Here is an 18,023-nt window from a genome sequence, read left to right as displayed (position 1 = left end):
TTATTGCCACTGTCTTGGTTGGCAATACTGAAACAAGGCAGAGTAAAAAATCCAGAGAGATCAAATCTATCCACCTAATAATTTATGCTGGTACTGTGTGCATTTTTAAGGTTACTGACCCTGATGCATACCAACTGTTTCCAGTATCATACAACATTCTGAATTTTGTTTTATGGCAATATAATGCTTTTGGTTACTCCTCCTTTTATTTGGATATTTCCCTAACACTCAAGTACTCATGCTTTCGGCACCTAAAAAGAGGTAACATAAGAAAAAACTGTGCTACAGAATCAATTTTGCCAAAGGAATTACTTCTGATTTCTTTTAGATTATAGCTATGCATCAGCAAGAAATTCTCTGTAACAGTTGCTTACTTATCAAGTTACTATAATATGCGAAATGCTCATACCATCTGCATATAAGCAGGGCTTCTGCAAAACATACCTTCTTGTAGAACAAAATTTCCTAATACTCATCATTTTTAATTGTCAGCATTTCTAAAGATACCATCAGGAGCCCCCACACAGCTCCAAATCTGAGGTACATACACACATGCGCACTTGGGTCTACATGCATTAAGGAAATGGTAATTTAGAAAGATAGCCTGAACTGCAGCATAAACTTTCTCTCTGCCCTTATCAGTTTAGAGGGCTCCTTCCTGCAAGATTTGCTGACCCTAGATTACCCAACTGCCAGAGGACTGTACTCAGTTTGTTAGCATATCACCACCTCAATAGTTAATATACAACCCATAAGTCAGCCATACTTCAGCAGCAGCTTTCAGCATTCACAAGCAGGGCAACAGGAGACTCCTGCACTCCTTCGCCTGTAGATAAAAGAAGTTAAGAGACCAGGCTCATGGTAGTCTAAAAGAAACATCCAAACAAACAGTAAGACTTTTTTCCATTTGTCCCAGGGAATTTTATCTGGATAATAAAACCAAGCAGAGAATCCCTTCTCTAACAGAGCTGAACACATATGAAGGAATGGAAGGCCCACTGAGAAAAGCTACTCCTTCTCAAGGATTACAGGTCATAAGACTGCAGCAGAGTGACTCTTTAGAGAAATAAGCAGACCAGTCACAATCTCCTAATGCACTAGTGTGCTTTTGAGGCTGTGGATGGATATCAGTGGTCTAGCCTAGGAGCTGCTGCAGTCAGGGAAGCCTTTCTCCAAGTCCAAGAGGTACCTACTGCCCTTTCAATTGTTTTCCCTCAGAGCCATGGAAGATTGCTGAAGACAGAAAAGCCAAATAAAGCAGCAAACCACATGGAAAAAGACTGCTAAGTAAGCTTTGCAGACTTTTTGTCAGGGTCCTCAAAAGAGGTCAGCAGTGTTCCCATTAAGGTAACCAAAATAAGTATATTTTCAAGACATTGAGTCAAAGTAATGCCAGGGAATTTTTTCTTATCCAAAGCTTAAGTCACATATCCTAATAATCCTTGTAAGGAAAATGGGACAGAGGAAGAAGTGCTACTTTCTTCACAAGAAAGAGAAGGGTTTGGGGAAAAAGACAGCAGATCAACACAGGATGCTCTTCTAGGTACAAATAAGTGACTTGTGCTTTCTGTCCATGAGTTTTTAAAAGGGTAAAAATACAACTCAGAATAGAACACATATTCAGATTAAACATACATTTGTAAAAAGCCCATAGAGAAAATATGGGAAGCGATTGTCATAAATTAGTATGGGGAGTCTGATACATCATTATGCAAGTATTCATTTTAAACTTTCTTCTGCGAGAAACAAGCTAGATAAAAACTTTATCTGACTTTTGCATGTGAAATACTACTCTGATAGAAATTCTCCACTTTTTTGCTAAAGCGTTATGATTCAAGAACATTTGCCTGCAATAAGGGCAAAATATGCTCTTTTCATAGGTCTGTATATTTATGTGTCAACTGACAGCCTTGGGAGGTGAGAGTAAACCTTGGAGCAGGTGTTTGATCTAGACTGTATGAGAGAGCAAAAACCATTACATATGTCTGGGGATAATGCTGCCAAAAGAGTAAAGCAAAATGTACTAGCATTACTTACATTTTGGGCATGTTCAAACTATCCAGAATGATTTAGCAGAATTCCTTTACTGAAGGAAAATTGTGAGGAATTTACGCAAAAATCTTGCTGTCGTAATTAACCATGGAAATGGAATATTTGACTATAAAGATTCACTGAGCTATCTATCTTATTTCTTACATTCACTTCCTAGAAATGTCTTTATCATCCTTGTTTCCCAATTCAGTCACTTATAGGATGGATGAAAATTGCAGGAAGCAGTATCTGTTGGCACTAAGTAAAGTCTCTCTGATTTACAATCCACATTCAGGAGTGAAAAAGGATAAAAGCAACACCCCCACACCTACCCAGTGTCTGCTCACATGACAAAAAGAAGGGAACAGTGCTTTGTTGTCAAGAATGACTTCAAGATGTATTTCAAATTAATAGTCACTGAAAAAACGAAGATGTGCTAGTGACTAAGGACTAAAATAGTTTAAACATGCAGCATAACTTACACTTTGTAAAAGCATGCCTAAAATTTATATTCCAAGAAGTAATCTTTTCTTTGTTTTACTGTAGCATCAAATACAGTTGATTGATCATAAGGTGATTAAAAAAAAAAAAGTACCTTTGTGTGAATTATGCTCATCACTTCAATTTGAACCTTTTCTTTCCTTTATAACAAGGCTATAAGAACAGCTTCATACATAGGGAATAAATCACTGTTACCTCTATTTATTTTAGGAAGGACTCTGTCTGAAGGGCCAAGACCAGGGTGCCAGTGCAACCTATATACCTCAGAGGAAAAGCACATGGAGTGGGGACTCCTCTGCATGAATATCAAGAGAGTTATCTTCTCCCCAGTGCTTTTACCTTTTATGTAAACCTCATATGACCAACAGATAGAAGTTTCTATCACTTACAGATTGTTCCTGGTAAGAGGAGCTGGTTTCCAGTAATGATGTAATCCAATTTTTTAAATTATTGTTTACACTCGAATACTTTAGTTTTAGGCAAATTTGTAAGAATTCATGTTTATTCTCATGTGATTGTATTTGAAAAAAGCAAATAACAACACTACCTATAGCACGCGTTCTGAACTCATTAAAAACAAATTAAAAAAAATCCTTTTCAAAAACAGTAAGATAAGTAAGAAGTTTATATATATTTATACATTTTGCCTTTTGCAGCATAAAAGGAGCAAGCAGATTATCACAAACATCATACTGGGTCATAGTACAGGTCTGCTTAGCTCAATATTGATGTTTTTAGAACTCCAGAACTGTACACTTATGGAAAGAATTCAAGAAATGGGTAAGAAGATAGAGAGGTTGCTTTAAAATTTAAATTGTAAACATTTATTTGCAGTGTTTGAAAAAAACTCTAATGTATCCACTTCTTCGCAAAATTAAAATCTTAAAATTCCATATGATGTTGGCAAAGCTGATAAATATTTAGCACTGAGAAATAGACTTGAAAATTTGGTATTCCCCTTCCAAAATCAGCCCTATCCAAGGAAAATGGAAAGCTAGCATTATATGCTAGGTTCAGGTCTATGTTACATCAGAACAGCACTGCCCTTACTCAGATCTCCAGAAACTCCATGAAAGGTGTCCAAGAGAAACCTATATGAGCTGCTTTCCAGCAGCCCTGGATTTAGAATTTCATTACTCTCTTAGTATAGCAGCCTCACAGTTTATGTTGTTTTTTGGTGTATTAGTGAGTTACAGATTCTGGGTTCACAAGCTTTTTACCATGATCCTCCAATACGGTTTAACAAAATACATTTAGCACTTCTTTTTATATATATATATATGTGTGTGTGTGTGTGTGTGTGTGTATACATATGTATACATATATGTGTATGTATGTATGGTTGCATAAGAATGTTATGTAGCTTGATAAATCAGAATCATGTCAGGAAATGCATACCCCATTTCCACTTAAGTGGTAAAGAGCCTTTGTCTGGGCAACAGAGAAAAGAAAAAGGCAGCATTCTCATAGGCAATGTGCTTACCAACAGTACAATATTTCTTTTCTGTAACACTCAGATAATCTGCAGAAATTGCTGTGACTCAACAGCAATGCAGACAACATATTTCTGCAAGTAACACATAGAGGAAGCTAACTTAGAGTGCTCCCTTGTCTCCAACGCCTTACAGCTTTTGCTTTCTCTGGTAATGCCACAGTTTTATTATTAATGAAACTTTCTTTTCCTGCATATGTATTATGATAGAATGTTTATGACAAGATTGCTTATTTTCAGTTTGATATAGCCTCATCAGATATGAAAAGGCACTGAAGCACCACAGGCTGTTGGAGACTTAATACTACTACCTAGATTTCAAACAAAGAGCGGCAGATCAGGAAAGTCTGATTAAATAAGGAAAAACACCAATATAAATAATATCCAAAAACACAGTAAGCCCCCAAATTTGTCTGATAGCTAGGACTTCAGTAATTAAAAGATCTGGTGGATACCAGTAACAAAAGTTTTAGAGAAAGGCTTAACAAATCAAGGTCACTAATCTCATCAGCCCTGCCAGACCACTCCTATAAGAAAATAACATATTTGGTTCAGTTAGCTGATACAGTATCTTGTGAGAGAATACCTGGTAGCTTGCTTAGAAAACAGAAAATAATTCTCTTAACAGAATGAGGCCATGTGAGTTAATTAGGTAAAAAGCCACTAAATGACTTCATCTTGCATTTAGGGTTTTAATTTTGGTCTTTCAAAAATGTCTATTAAAAATCTCCCCTTTAGTACAACTCACACTGCTGTTTTCTGGTATTTCCAATTATTTTTGGTGGTTTTAGTCAACAACTGCACTGTTTTAAGTTCTTACACTTAAGCTTGAACTGAAGAAAAAAAAGCAGAGACACTGCTTCATTCTATTGTTCTATCATCTCCACGAAGCAATGTTAAGTCTAGCCAGTGGGTACTCATCTTTGTCAAAACTTCAAAAGATCAATTGCAGAATTTCCATTCTAATTGTTTTCAGTAGGAGGAAAGGTACTATTTTACAACTAGCAATCTTTTTATCCATTTGAAACTTCTTGAAATACTTAATAATTTTAGTTAGCAATACTATGTTATAAAACCAAATATAGCTAAGCAGAAAGTAACCGTATAACCAGAAGTCCTGAGCTATTAGAGTTAAGTATTTGCAGTAAGAAGCCTGCTATGCTCCAGTGCTCCTAAGACTAAAAACAAAAATGAAGATTCCTTTCCAGAGGTGCTACATATGTCAGAGGGGCTATACTCTGTAGATGACACTTTTTAACATTGATGTAGCATGAATGCCCTTTGTTTCCCCACTAATTTCGGTACACAACTTTGTCGGAGGACGCAGGAGGGGGAGGCGGACCCGGAGTAACGACGGAGTCTCAGTATGAGTATGATCGTTCTCCCTTTATTAGAGTTTACACAAAGTATATATATGGATAAGCAATACGCATGCGCTAGCAATAGTTACATGCTTGGCTACAGTTTCTGTCCACGCGCATAAAGCGGATATATGATTGGTGCAAGGTTGCTGTCCACGAGGAGGGGTCCACTTTCATATATGGAACCTAGTTCCGTCCAGACTTGTTTACCAGTTTCGTGAATACCTTCTTTTGTAGTGCTCAAGGCCGCTATAAGGCCGCTTTCAGGCTCGCTTGCCTTGGCCTAGATTCCTTCCTCTACCCTGAAGACGGGATTGCTCATCCCAATCAGATCATGCCCTCTCTCGCTTAACCATTCCCCTAACCATTCCTCCATCACAACTTAACTGTCCAGCTGGACAAAGAAAAAATTACTCTAGTAGTTGGACACTATGCACAACAAAATGGAGTTTTAAGCTAAAAGTCTCCAGTTACCAGGCATTTCCTGTTTAGCTAAAGAGACTGTCAAGATGATCCAAAATGCATTTTTTTCAGCAGGTTTCCTAAAAAAATGCATATTCAAGAAGCAGATGAACTAATAAAGTCAGTTTGTTAGAGTGTCTTAACTGGCACTATTTCAGAATAGCAACTTTATCTTTCCACCACCATCCACATTCTGACAGCCAAGAATGCAAGAGGCATAAGTGCTGCTGCTAGCTCTGAGTTAAGCTCCTGCCACCTCGCTGGCTAGCTACCAGCACAAAGAATATACAAGTGCTCTTCTGACTCCATGAAGAATACGGAAAGCAGAAATCAATCTTGTAACAGTCCTGTCTTCCTAAGAAAGCAAAGCTAATAAACTTTTAATAAATGGCTGCTATAGCATAGAAAGAGTGCTAGTTACCTTGCAATGATTCCAACACGATGCTTCAGCACTCCAGAGCCCACTTCCACACAGCACAGCACATAAAGGTGATCAGAAGAAAGAAAGAATACCAAAGCTTCTTCAATTAAGTGGCTAGGACGTGGCTGCCCTTTTCACTTTATACACATTCCCTCCTTACCAGAAGCTGCATATGAGCACACCACATGGACAAAAAATTTCCAGTTAGTTTTGAGGATACTGAGTACATATCTTAGATTAGAGACTATACTATGTCAAAGAGTTCAGTGTTGCTGATGTCAGCTACAAGATCTCCTACAAAGCAATTCAGAAGAAAAGACATAAAACTGTAAAGCTCCCACAGCAGTTTATATATACTCAAACACGTCTTTCCAAAGTCTGTACACAATGGGTTAGGGGAAAGAATGTATCTATTTAGACTCCAGCCAACAAGGAAATGGAATTTACTATGGAAATACCAAAGCAGTTTAACTAACTCACAACCCAGCAACAGTTTAATTGTGACAGTACAGACATGCCACATACTAATTTAGCCTGAATTTCAGCAAAATTCAAACAACGTAGATAAAAAAGCTGGAGCTGCCTAATGTTTAGAGAAAATCTCTACTACAAAACAATATGTATGAACATAATAACAAGGATTAAAATTAGTCTAGCCAAAACTGTTTGAGAGCTATACTAGAGTTTTTATACATATGTATTAAGATGTTTTGCCAATATTCATTGAAAACTTTCCAGTTCTATGAAGCTGCAAGATGCTGAATCTTAGAACACTGCTGTTACATAGTTGAATTTAAGAGATTTCAAAATTTTTATGTTATTAGACAATAGTCTTGCATGATTTCAGCAGTTCCATGTAACTCAGATAAAAACTTATTTTTGTACAGCAAGGTTTGCCATTATCTTGATTAAAGTTTTAACTGTTATTTGAATACTATTCTGTTTTTCTGTTTGCTTAAGGGGAAGAAAAACTGACCAAGTCCCATGTTTTTCTTGACGCAGAACCTGAATACCAATATAACAGATACTTCAGTAGCTCGAGGTATGTGATACTTGAAAGGAAATGACTGCAACATGGTACAGGTATCACAATTTCATAGAGAAAATGACCCAAACAAGATCAGAAAAAGGACATGCTAGCAGAGCTGTGGAATTGTTTTCATTTGGCCATTAGCTTTAATAAAACTTTGAAGAATTCTTAGTGAATTTAGTTGAACTATCTTTTTTTGTTTCTCTGTAACTCTTCAATTTTGGCATAAGTTTAGCAGGCAGCTGCTAATTCTAAACTGCTAGGATTTCTTCAGACAGAGTTCTGGGAGCTTAAGAGCTAGACTATTTTCTTAGATAATGGTCTAGATCTCAAAGTGAACTTTAATCTTACACACTTTTGTTTGTTTTCTAATTCCAAAGAATGAAAAAATTGAGACTCTATAAATAATAAAACTAGAAATGTAGCTTTCAATCCACATCAGCTACACAGTGATGCTTGGAATATAATTAGATATTCTTTGTGAAATAGTGGGGAAGAGGCTTAATAAAGAAGTCAGATAAAACTGCTTTTTTTCAGGTAAAACTATCATTAAAAGCAGTTTCCATACAGTTAGAATAATTGTTCTGTAATAGTCTCAGTATAAAGATAAATCACAGTAATAGTAAAAAAAATCCTCTTCCCTCCAAGGAATACCAGGAAATATTCCAGAGCAATATATGCATAAAGAAGTGACCACAAATTGAACAATCATAGTTTATTGATTATTAGATTTTACTAATCCAGTAACTGATTGTAACATTATTGAAACATTTTTGCAGGCACAAATGGCTCAAATTTATATATCATGTCAAGACTGGGGAAAATACAGGGTGTGGCTTTGAAATATACTCCATTATTAACTACAAAGTAATGCAACACATACTATTCTTTACTGAATACACAGAAAAACCATGGACCCTGACATGCTGAGTTTACACAGAGAATGAAGACACTATCTTAGAATAAAAGACTGAGATTTGAGATTAGATTACATACATAGAGACTATGGTGATACAGTATCAGCAAAAGAAGTTTCATAGAAAAAAAAATGCCTCATACTGCAGACTTAAGAGTGGTAAACCCCCCCCCACATTCTGCAGCAACATTCTCCAAAAGTCGACTCAGATCTCAAGCACTTTGAACTCTGTGAAAACAGAGAATTCATATATTTTCAAAAACAGGTGCTTAACTTCAAGCCCATAAACCATACTTGTCTATCACTGTTAGCTTCCAGTCTGAAACATGCACAGTGTGTAACAGCTTACATGAAAGTCTAAAAAAAATCCTTGCTTATAGTGGGGAAAAAAAACTTTATAAAGTAAGGGCCTGACACAAAGCACTGGGCAGTCTTTGCACTAACTTAACAGGATTTGAAATTAGGCACTACAAAGACAAGCAACTTTTCCAAGGAACTTTTGTTTTTCCTGACTTATAAATAGATTTCATGACTTACAAACTGATTGTTTAGAGTATGCTAATATTGCTAATGACTTACTTTAAGAGCCTGGGACATGCATCAAAGGGCTTTCCTGTCTTTTACTGCTTGTATTTTATTGCACTATCCATCTATTTCTAGATCAATATATGTGCAAATTAAAGGCTTGTTTAGTTGGAAGGGGCAAAGAAAGAAAGGATATCTTCCTTAGAGTTACAATAAAGAAAGAAACAACAACAAATAATTTTGTTTTCTTAATATTCATTGTCTGGACTATTCAAACACAGAAGGTACATACATCTAAAGTTAAAACAGACTTAAAACAAAAGAAAATCCTTACACATACACTCATGTTTAAGAGTTGCTTAGCAGGTTTGGCTTATACCTGCTCTTAATCTATTTCAGCTAAAAATCAGTACAGTCTACCAAATTAAATGGGTCCACACAAGCTATGGGCTAAACTGATTTGCCTACATTGTTTTTAAAATCACACTTTTAAGAAATTGGCACTACTCTGAAGATCCCGTCCTTTATCCACAGAGCTAAAGAGGGAATGTATGTAGTAATGACTATCTCAAAAAAAATCAAGTGCAGATATTTAAATGCTCACTTGCTTCAATGAATCAAGACATCATTAGACGCAGACATTGAAGACAGACATGCAGAACACAGGCGCTATTGTTTCCTTACTTACTTCAACTAAAAATAAGCTAGATTGCCAATAAGAAGTAAAAAGCACTTAATCCCACATAAGTTCATCTTAATGACCATAAGAGCAAACTGGCTTCTTACTGAGAAACAGAGAGAATTAAAAGAACTCATTTTGACTTAAATATTCTAAATTTGAAAGAGCTCAACTATCTCCTTCACCACAACTGTGGCTAGTCAAGGCCACTGATCTGGAATGTACCAGGCAAAAGAGGGTTCCCCATAGAGGTGATGCTACGCAGGAGCCCGCTAGCCTCTAGAAAAACAGTTCAACCATATTGACCTTCAGGGCATCCACAATATATAAGCAAACTCTGTTTCCTAGCTTTGTGTGAAAAAAAGAGGTTTAGTGCAAGATTTTCAGTATATTATTTTTCCCAAGTTACTGTTGCCTGCAGTGCATGTGTTGATTAGCGATGGAAGGAGTATCACAACAGCAATCACATATACAGCAAGAGAAGTGTCCTTTCCTATGTAAAAATCAAAATAAAAGTAGTACGTATAATGATGTCTTGTGCTACTTTCAAAACAACATGGGAAAAGTTGTAATGATGAAGTGACAAGGACAGGCACACAATTGTAACTAGTCTGTATAAGAATACTCCATGCAACACAACTACTGGCAATACTGTATGTAGGATGCTGAAAAAGGTTATGGGCAACACAAGGACTTACATACTATGAAACATTTTGCTGCTGTTGAAATTCTGTGATAGCAACCTTCATGGTATGTCCACAAAATTGGTTTGCACTGTGACCCATTGGGAAAACACATATTCTTTAATGCTGACAAAAAGATACTCAAAGTCTGAACAGAAGTTTCTACAATGTCTTGATTCTTAAACAACAAAAAAAAAGACTTACAGAAAGCATTAAATAGTTGCAAAGGGCTAATTATACCATACTAACTTCCTTTTGTCTAGTATAAAAGGACGTTTTCTTACTTTGCCTGGCTGAGTATAATAGCCTATGAATTACGAGATCAAAGACGCAAACTGTATGTTTTCTAAAGTAAGAGCTTCCTTCACCAAGTTTTACACTTACTACAGCTAAAAGAGCTGTGTGAAGGGATCAGCACTAAACCCAAAGGACAGGCTGTGCACAGCAAGAAAGAGAGCAACTCCCTCGTGCTTTTGCAGGTCACTACCAAGGACCATGTTAGCAGATCCACACCAGACCCTTAACAGGCAGCTCTGCTGCTACCAGTAATTAGCTTGGACAGCTCTGGCTCCAGGAGTAGCAGCAAGGCTACACCATAATGAGCTCAGCTGGGATTAGCAGGACAGGGCAGGGAACCAAGAGAGCTGAGGCATTCTGCATTGCGTATGTATCACAGAGATCAAACAAGGATGGCTGGCTAGGTTATCCCCTTACCACCTCATTCCAAAAATGAAGCACGGCAGTGTGTAAAATACAGGCTAATGAAGAGCGACACCTCCAACAGATGAGAGCCACATTAATTAACACAATCCCCAGATCATGGAATACAGTTGCTGTTAGTGCTAGCAAACTTTAACTTGTCACTGATTTAAGAGGAAAAAAAAAAAAAGGGCTGATGTTTTCCTTTCTGCTCGTGGTAGAAGATGGTTTAATCTTGGAATTTTGCAAGGAATTCCTCCTGCATGGCCTCCAAGGCACAACCTTCAGAAAAAATTGTTTAAATAAATACTCTTTAAGAAACAAACTCACTTTTCAATCAATAGCTTTTTGTGCTCCCTTCTGAAATAAGCCAATTCATTACACACAGCATCAGAATCCTCTTGACAAAGCTGACGGGGGTCTGCACACTGGTGTCTGCTTTTACTGCTTTCAGTCCTGTTTATAAGTGAAAACAGATTGTTTCTTTATAAATATCTACATGTTTTCAGACCATGAGAATGAAAATATACTTCCTCTCGGAAAATAGATCTATAATTGTTGCATATACTAGATGTAAGCCTTGTATGCTTAACAGAGGTACACATTTCTTAATGACTTAAAATGTAGTATTATAAAAAAAGTCCAATTAAGTAGTTTCAGACAGAATTCCTGCTAGTAAGGCAGCAGGGCTCTCAACTGACATGTGGCAGAGCAGTATCTCCCTCATTCATTCTGTCAACATCCTTCATAATACTGATATGAGAAAGCAGAAGGTGAAAGCATAACACAATGTCTTGCAAGAAAATTGAGAGCCACCAGCTCACCTTGTACCTCTGCAAACCAATGTGGAAGCCACATTAATGCACATTCTACATCAAACTGTGTATCCACTGTCTAATAAAAGAATAAGGTATCTATGGATAGATGATGCATCAGGAAAAGATATACTGAATTTAAAAGCACAGATGAAAATGAAAATATTTCACAAGTTTTATTTCAGAAGACTATATTTAATATGCTTTAATAAAATGAAAGATTATAAAAAGTGTTCCTTTACAAAATTAATTTCAATCTCCCTGCAGTTTAAATTCCTACTGACCATAGAAATAAACTACCAGAGAATCTGTTAAGCTCAGAAGGTCCCATCATCTTTGCAGTCACGTATATTTGGAAGCTGTATGCACACTGACAGGTGGATTAGGTCCCATCAGCTGCCATCGAGACAACAGACTCCAATCTATGAAGAACCAGGGAAAGTGGGGTCTTCCACCTCTTACATAGGATCAGAAATGCCACGTAAGTACCTGAAACTGAGTTCTTAAGGAACAAATTACATTACACCAGCAATAAGAAGTTTTTTGAGATGCCAGAACAACAGTTTAAGGTATAACAACTTAAAGACTGATTTTCTTCAAGTCTTGTCTACTTTCCTTTGTTAGCATATTAAAAAAGGAAAATAAAACCCTTTGGTGATAGACAAAAAGATTGAAGGTTATATCCAGCTCTTTTCTGATGACAAAAATCATCAAAAACCTCTGACTTTTAGCTCTTCACATTAAATACTGGTGAAGAAATTAATTACTATGAATTAACAAATAAAACTTTTAAGATTACACTTTTCCCAGTACCTACTTTGCCCAAATATGTTCCTATCTGGACATAAGCTGGTCTCATTAATTTTCAATAGAAACAGAAGTTCCCTTTTTAACTACTGCTTCACTGTATATCAAGTTTGAACTTAACCATCTTCTTCTGGGTTGATCTTTTTTTTTTTTTTTTTTTTTTTAATCTTTTTGCCTTGGCCTCTCTGCGGACTACAAATGCTTCCTTAGACATTGAATTAAGTCATTTCACTTGATAAGGAACTGTCATCCACTAGGTTTCAGTCATTTCCAGCTTGCACTGAATTTAAAATAGTGAGCTGGAAGATAAAATTCTAGATGTTATTCCTAAATAAACCCAGCTTCTTCTTTAGCCATTTAAACAACTCTGCCAGTTATTTATGCTTTGATATTTCAAAAATCTTCCTGCACTACCAAAATATGTCGTGAATTTGTAACTTACTGTACATCCAGACTTTTTTCTTTTTAAAAGACAAACTTAAAAAAAAAAAAAAAAAGCCAAAGTACTATATAGGAATACACACCTACTCAAATAGGCCAAAAAGTTACTCACGTATAACCCACTACACCATCCTTTACATCACCTTGGGCACTATGAATGGCTATCAATTTTTGCATTGATTTCTAGGACTCTTTTTTGGTCAGAAAAATATTAGAACAGTCTGTGTCAAGATGAATCAGGCTATTAATGTTGCTCTAATTACAAAAAGAACTATTTTTAGAAAAAACATATACGCATATTCTGAACCGTAGGTACTAACTGAAGTCCTAGTAAAGCCATCAGGACTTAAGAATCTGTTCAAATTACTTTCTTGGAATAGAGTCTAAACAACTCCACCTCAACAGTGTCTGATAAGTGAAGTGATAAGAAATTTCTTCACTTCTCCAGATGTGTCTATTTACCAAAAATCCTAACTCTCTGTTCAGGATGTCAGAAAAGAATTTTTGCATAAAATTTTCACTAATTTATATAGATTTTAAGTGAGAATTATATACATAGAATATTCATGATTAAAATTCCAGTGTGGTAGAGTTCTGATATTCTTTCTTTTTTCATTCATGAAGATATATTACTGTCATATTTCTGTAGAATAATCAGGAATAATCGATTTTATAACCATTTAACAGATGAAAATACCCTGCTTTTTATGCACATGCTCTTTTTTCCCCTATTAAAAAGGGATTTTAGGATTAGCTTCAGCTAATGTTTGAATCTGTAAATGTTCACACAAATGCTATTATTTCTTTATCATTTAATAAATACATATATTTCAAAAACTGTTTGAAACATAAGAAGCTATTGTTCCATTATAGAAAACTGAAAACATACACAGCCAACAAATTAATCAGCTGGGGAATTACACAGGCATAATAAGCAGCCATAGCAGACCTTTGTCCAGTACTCAAGCTCAAAACGGGATCCTAAATAAAATAAGTTAAGATGTCAGCTCAGTACATTTTACTCTTGGTTTCGGCTCTAAATTTTCTTATATAGAGGTATGCCATGTATTCTGCTTTTACACAGGATAAAGTCTTGATCATCACAAAACAGCTCCTTCATTTAAATAAAATTCTGTTTTGAATACCTATATAATACTTTTGTTCACATTTCTTGTGTAAGGGAAATGTTTTTAAATGAGCTATGTAACTTACCTGCTATCGCCCTCTTCCCACTGCTTTAATTGCTCTTTTAGTGCTCTGTAGTTGGTCTGTAACATCTGCAGTCTCTCTTTGCGTTTTTCATGGGCTGTTCTTAGCTCATCAGTTTCTCGAGTCTGTGTAGCACCAAAAAAACCCCAAAATTAGAGTTGGGTAAAATGTAAGAGACTTTCACACAAAACTCATGAAACTAAAGTTCCATTTAAGTAACTATTAAGAGTTTCAAAAATTTAGATAAAAAAGATCTAGAATCAGTCTCTGAGGTCAAATGCAGATTTATTTTTTCTCATTACTACTTTTAAGTGAATTTGGCAAAATATTTTTTTCATGCTGCTGAGAGGTTTTAAAAAAATTTACTATCAAAATGTTAGTGTTTATCTTGTGAATGCATTGACTTAATATACCTAAAAATATATACACTGAAAAGGAGTTGTTGGTACTGTCTTTTCCTCTAAACTACTCTTCTTTTTGCATGGAAGGCTAATTTCTGTATTTCTGAGGAAAACATTGTCAGCACTGAAATTGACATCACAAATCTCAAGAATTGAAATGATACAAAGATTCCCCCATTTATTTATTTATTACACATACATATATAAATCTTGAAACACTCAGACTTTGGCCTCTAGCACATTGTTATGTAACAAGCAAGAAAGAAAAAGAAATTTTGCAATAGCTTTTATATGAATCATTAAAAAAGCATTACTTTTATAGAGAATTAAAAATAAGAGATATGCACTGATTTATGTTACAGGATAACAATGTGCAAGTTAAAAAAATTTTTTATAAACAACAATACTGTGCTTTGAAAAAATAAACATTAAGAAAAGGACATTCCACAGTATGAAGTAAGCTAAATTCTGGCATAGTGTAGTAAAGAATTAATCAAATATTATCCTGCAGGAAAATTTGCTCTTTATGCTGCATTTTCAATTCAATGGGAGCTCTGCTTGTGGGGTGACTGCAGAACACGTTTCTTAATCTCTATGTAAATCACAATACTTTATTTGCATGCATTTACTGTTTATATGTAAGGAGGGCTTTCAGCATTTGCCATTAAATAAGATACACCAATAGTCAGAGCTGTAAGTAGTAAAAGTTAAATCCAACCATAAACACATGACAAGCCTTTATACAGACTGTTAGTTACACTATACTTAGTCTAAGCTTGTCTTCCAAATAGTAGCCCAACTTTCGTGACACACAAACAAAGCTGAAAGAAACCAACTAAAATTTCAGATGCTGTACGATATATAAAATAAGAATTTTTCTGGAAGTGACACACAAAGACAATTTAGGAATATAAAAGGTCCCAAAGTGACCTTATCAGTAAATACTTTTCTAAGTTTTCTGAACCAATCACTAAATCAAATAAATCTGTAAGTTTATCTGTCCCTTCGAACCATTTAAAAAATACCTTTGTCTAGTTTTAAGTAGTTTATGTAAACAGCACAATATTAAAACCAATTACACGAAGAGCAAGCTTCAGATTAATTTATGGCAAAGGACATACAGACTATGATTAAGTTTTGTGTGGCAGTGCAAGAGGAAATTGTGACAGTGTAGATGTGGAGTTTTGAAGTCATTTTCATGAAATCATTATTCCAAAATTGCTTGATACTGCTACTGAAACTTGATCAAGACTGGCAAGATACTGGAAACTTATGTCTGTCTTCAGTATAAATCCTCAGAAGTTTATTAGTGTCAATGCCCTTACAAAGGTGCAAGCAAGTGCAGAATTTGGCTTTTCCCATTTATGAACTCATGTTTTTCATTATCGCTTACCAGTTCCATCACCCATTCCACTACAGTTATTACAGCTTATTTCTGTTTTAAAAGAAACAGAAAATAGGCAACTGTCCTAATCACTCTCTTTTACTGGAGTATTAAGCACTTAAGAACTCTCAATTTACTCTGTTATTTCTAGAATCTCAGTTCTGTTTCTCTGTGATTGGATTATGTTCTATTTTTCTAATCATTAAGCTGTCTTGTATATAGTTTTCTATATATTGACAGAAATGGGACAGAACAATCTTCTCTAGCGGTGCTGGATCTCCAGGTAGCCAGTCTTATTCTATAGTAATTCCTGTGAGATCATTAAAGGCAGCGTCCAAACTGTGGGAGGAGGAACCCCACTGCCTATGAAAAAAAAAAAAAAGTTATTTTGTTATTTGCAGGGAAGCTCAGCCAAGCCAAAAACCAAAAAAATGATTCTAATCACTATTTCAAAATTCGGCTGAATTGAACTGTAACAACTTCTGTCACAGCAAAAGTTGAACTAAAACAGAACTGAAAAAAAATACTAGTTCAATTCCTTGACTACTGCTGTTTGGGCTGATAGGAAGTGAGGAATCTTACACATATTAAAAAAAAAAAAATTGTTTTCCACAAAGCCGTAAGATTAACATATTTTCAGCATCTGAATGCCCTACAGAGAACAGGACCATCTAAGGAATCTAAATTAAGTGTAACAGTTACATAAACAAGTATTCTTCTCTGATATAAATAAATATTAAGGTAGCCCTAAAGACTGAACTACACATTTTGGTTCTAATTCTCTCAAAAATTTTAGACCTTTAAACAAAAAGGATGAGAAAATGCAAACGGAAGAAATCCTATTGCTCTTGGTAACTAACCTTCTGGTAAAAGCCAGGAACATCTCCTCTAGACTGTGCCAAGGATCATAGTTCTAGGCATATAATATGGGGCAAAAGAACATGTTCATAGTTTGTATCAAATATCCAACTTTCAGAGACCAAACTCCTACCCACTTCTTAAAGACAAATAATGGATTGATATACTTACGCTGGGATGTACCAGCTTGATAGTCAAAAATCCACGTTCAAAATCCATGAAATACACTATTTACTTTGACATTCACTTGCCTAAACAAGGGAGCAATGAGCTCTGTTACTTTTTCAGCAGGTCCTAGACTGCAGAAATGTAGCAGATTTTGTATCAAAAGCTGTTGACCTTCTGAAGTTAAGAATATACACCTTTACCCTGTCTATATTAGTGATCAAGGCAGTAACAGCTAAATTCCTTAGCCAGAAATGAGTAACCCAAGGAAAACTGGGAAAAACCCTAGGAATAGAACTTTGCCCTTTTCTGTTACTTTGTAATGCTGACTGGGATATGAACATTTCCTGTAGCTCAAAGAACCAATAAATAAAGCTATTCTGCTTATCATTTTTTAAAATTGTTACCAATTATCAGAAGGGCGATAGATAAAGTCACAACTTTATCTTCAGGATATGCATAATCAGTATGTTCTTTAACAGATGATTGTTCAATTTTTCTGTAAGCCTATTTCAGGCAATCCATACAGTCAACGCTTTGCTTGAGGGGGCAATAATGAAAGAGCCAGTTTTGACAATATTGAGCATGTTCACTGTCCTCTGTAGAAAGTAATGCCTGAGATGAGAGTAATGTGAAGAAATCACACAATAACAATGGAACTATTCTGATATTACTGTTATGACAGGTCAATTCAGTGTCATGTTGGCAGTGGCATCATTGAATTCTGAATGTAGTGCCACAACAGTGTTTTAATACGTTGACTTGGGTCTGCATAGCTTCTTTTCAATTAAAGCACTTTGCCAGGGAGGTCAGCTAGGTTTCCTAGAGATGGAGGAGCTCATATATTCATTTTCAAGGGGAGATATACTTCGCCTTTAAAGATATGGATTACAGCATATTGCTGAGCACAGATAAAGACTGGAGGTGCAGACACAAGAGTTAGTGGAGATCCCATACTTGCACTGTAACAAACATGCACAGGTTTCAAATTATGCTTCAAGCTGAAACAGAAGGAATGCCAAAGGCAGTATGCCAAACAGTAGAAACTACTATAACTGACCTGTGTTATGAAGTCATAAACAGAATAACAATACTCTCTTTTCTATATCAGCTTAGAAATTCAGAGTGCTTTTCTTCACTCCT

The 18,023-nt window shown here is 35.6% G+C and overlaps 1 protein-coding gene across 1 annotated transcript in view; it reads right to left on the bottom strand.

Moving 5' to 3' along the window:
* CNTLN (centlein) overlaps positions 1 to 18,023 on the bottom strand; it is a 201,251-nt gene that overhangs the window by 85,219 nt on the left and 98,009 nt on the right. Inside the window, exons 11-12 of the mRNA XM_067316035.1 lie at positions 14,076 to 14,197; positions 11,131 to 11,256 (exon numbers count right to left, since the gene is read on the bottom strand). Coding sequence (XP_067172136.1) covers positions 11,131 to 11,256; positions 14,076 to 14,197 — 248 coding nt within the window. The remainder of the gene's footprint in view (positions 1 to 11,130; positions 11,257 to 14,075; positions 14,198 to 18,023) is intronic.

The sequence above is a fragment of the Apteryx mantelli genome, chromosome Z, assembly GCF_036417845.1.
Source record: "Apteryx mantelli isolate bAptMan1 chromosome Z, bAptMan1.hap1, whole genome shotgun sequence".
Classification (NCBI taxonomy): domain Eukaryota; kingdom Metazoa; phylum Chordata; class Aves; order Apterygiformes; family Apterygidae; genus Apteryx; species Apteryx mantelli.
The sequence above is the reverse complement of the archived record's forward strand: the minus strand, read 5'-3'. Positions and strand labels throughout refer to the sequence as shown.